Below are 2,216 nucleotides of genomic sequence, written 5' to 3' on the forward strand. Positions count from 1 at the left end.
TCACACGGTTTTCCAAGACCGAGTGCCGCCCGGACTCGTCTCCCGGCGCGGTCGATGTGACACCTGACCATGGCAGACTCGTCAAAGACCTTGTACGAAACATTGTCTTGCGACTGAAGGCTAAGGCGCTACGGGGTTCAGCGATCGCGGTCACCACTTTAGACTGCACTCAGGGTCTGACTAAGATCACACTAAGAGCTAGTGCGCTTTCAGGAATCCCAAGCGTCGACGAGCTGAAGGGACATATGTTCGAGTCCCTCGATAAACTACGCCTGTACACTCACGACATGGCAACGCTGTTGGATTGGGCTCCTGTTATGAAAATCACAAAACATGTCACGTCGACTCCCCTGTCAAACTTCAGCTCGTATCACTACAAGATAATTATACTACTAGTGCGTATTGATGCAAAGGAGACCAACAAAGGAGCAATCAAGACACTGGACGAACTGTTTAGGGGTGTGCCACTTTACTGCACAACGGACTACTGAGCATTTGGTCTGCCACGCGCACACAGGATAATCAACATGAGAGGCTTGATCAACGTTGGGACTCACTGCGCTGTAAACAGTGTATTGCAGTGTCTGTATGTCACCGATGACTTTAGGATCATGCTGACCGGAGGCCTCTTTGGCTCTGATGACGCCGACTGCGATAAAGCCAGCGACGACACCGTGGCGAGGGAACTGACAAGCGTCTTACGGGACATGGACCGTAACACACGGGGAATGCCGCCGTGTGATCCGAATCCACTTGTGGACGCGCTAATTCGATACAGTGGCATGACACACGAGGTTCAACAAGATGCCGATACTGTGTTTAAGTGCGTGCTAAACGCACTAGCGGACGACGGCGATCCTAGATGCAAACAAGCATCTGACCTGTGGACTATACGGAAACGACAATCTGCAAAGTGTTCGACGTGTAACGTGGAATGTATCTCGCACCATGTCGCGACCAACGTGATTGTATATATTGGGGAACACGAGCCAAATAAGCTACAGGACTACATGGACGACTACTCCGAGTCCTTTAGAGTGTCCGACTACCACTGTGGCACCTGTCAAGAGGAGACGGAGCTGAACGTCACTACGGATATCACAGAGCTACCCGCAGTGCTATGTGTCACCGTTGCCAGAGGGCAGCGGTGTGTGCGACGCGGAGAGCTTATGGTTAACACCAGTGCGATCGACGTACCAGTAGAACTAGACTGTAGCAGGATGTCTGTAACTTCACAGCCTACAAAGTACGAACTGTACGGTATGATAACCCACACAGGCCCCTATGAATTCGGTCATTACGCAGCCTTTGTGAAAAAGATGTCCAAGTGGTATTTTGTTGACGGCGATGTTGTGAAACAGTGCCCTGTATTACCCTTATCGTACTACAACGTGCCTGCTCATTTGTACATGTTAATGTATAGAAGACTGTAATTGCAGTTTTTGTGATTGCACTGTGTGTGTGTGTGTGTGTGTGTGTGTGTGTGTGTGTGTGTGTGTGTGTGTGTGTGTGTGTGTGTGTTCACATTGATGAGATGTCTATCATGTGTATATATTGAATGTGTTATACAGATGCAAAATAAACATGCAATAAAACAAGACAGCGTTTCTAATGTTTATTTTGCAATGAGACACAATGTCAACATGTCATGGATGTTACCATCGACAATGGAACCACTGAGCCGAATAGGCAACAACCAAATGCATTTATTTTCATCCACCACAGTTAGTTAATTTACATGAAAACTCTTACTGTAGGCCCAGTGTTACACGTTGGACAAACCCTGGTAGAACACCCGCAGGTTGCATGACCACATATCATTATGTACACTCTACGTTGATTGCACTCTACGCAGACAATGTCTGGCTTGACACTGCTCACGTCCACCGCTCGACAAAACGTCCATTCCGCTTTGCACACAAAACACGAGCGTTTCTTCGTCGCCTTGACGCCCTGGGCGATGCACGTCGAGCAGCATATGTGTCCGCAGCTCAACAGGCACATTGGCTTCTGTTCGTAACAACAACAACACGTCAGCAGATCAGCCCCGTCAGATCCCGCAGCTCCATCCCCGTTCGTGTGTTCGTCTGAGCCACGCGCTGCTTCAAGCGGTCCGTCGGCGGAAAGGCGACGAGGTGTCTCTCTGGTAACAAACGTCAACTGGTGCCCGCTTGCAAGGAATTGCTCTAGTGGGGTGACGCGTTCCCGCGATGAGC

At 49.6% G+C, this 2,216-nt stretch overlaps 1 protein-coding gene across 1 annotated transcript; it reads left to right on the forward strand.

Annotated features, from left to right (window-relative positions):
• The first annotated feature begins 527 nt into the window (after positions 1 to 527).
• LOC134631789 (ubl carboxyl-terminal hydrolase 18-like) lies at positions 528 to 1,433 on the forward strand. Its single transcript, XM_063480345.1, has one exon. The coding sequence runs from the start codon at positions 528 to 530 to the stop codon at positions 1,431 to 1,433; it is 906 nt and encodes a 301-aa protein (XP_063336415.1).
• The last annotated feature ends 783 nt before the right edge of the window (positions 1,434 to 2,216 follow it).

This window comes from Pelmatolapia mariae, linkage group LG7, assembly GCF_036321145.2.
Source record: "Pelmatolapia mariae isolate MD_Pm_ZW linkage group LG7, Pm_UMD_F_2, whole genome shotgun sequence".
Classification (NCBI taxonomy): Eukaryota; Metazoa; Chordata; class Actinopteri; order Cichliformes; family Cichlidae; genus Pelmatolapia; species Pelmatolapia mariae.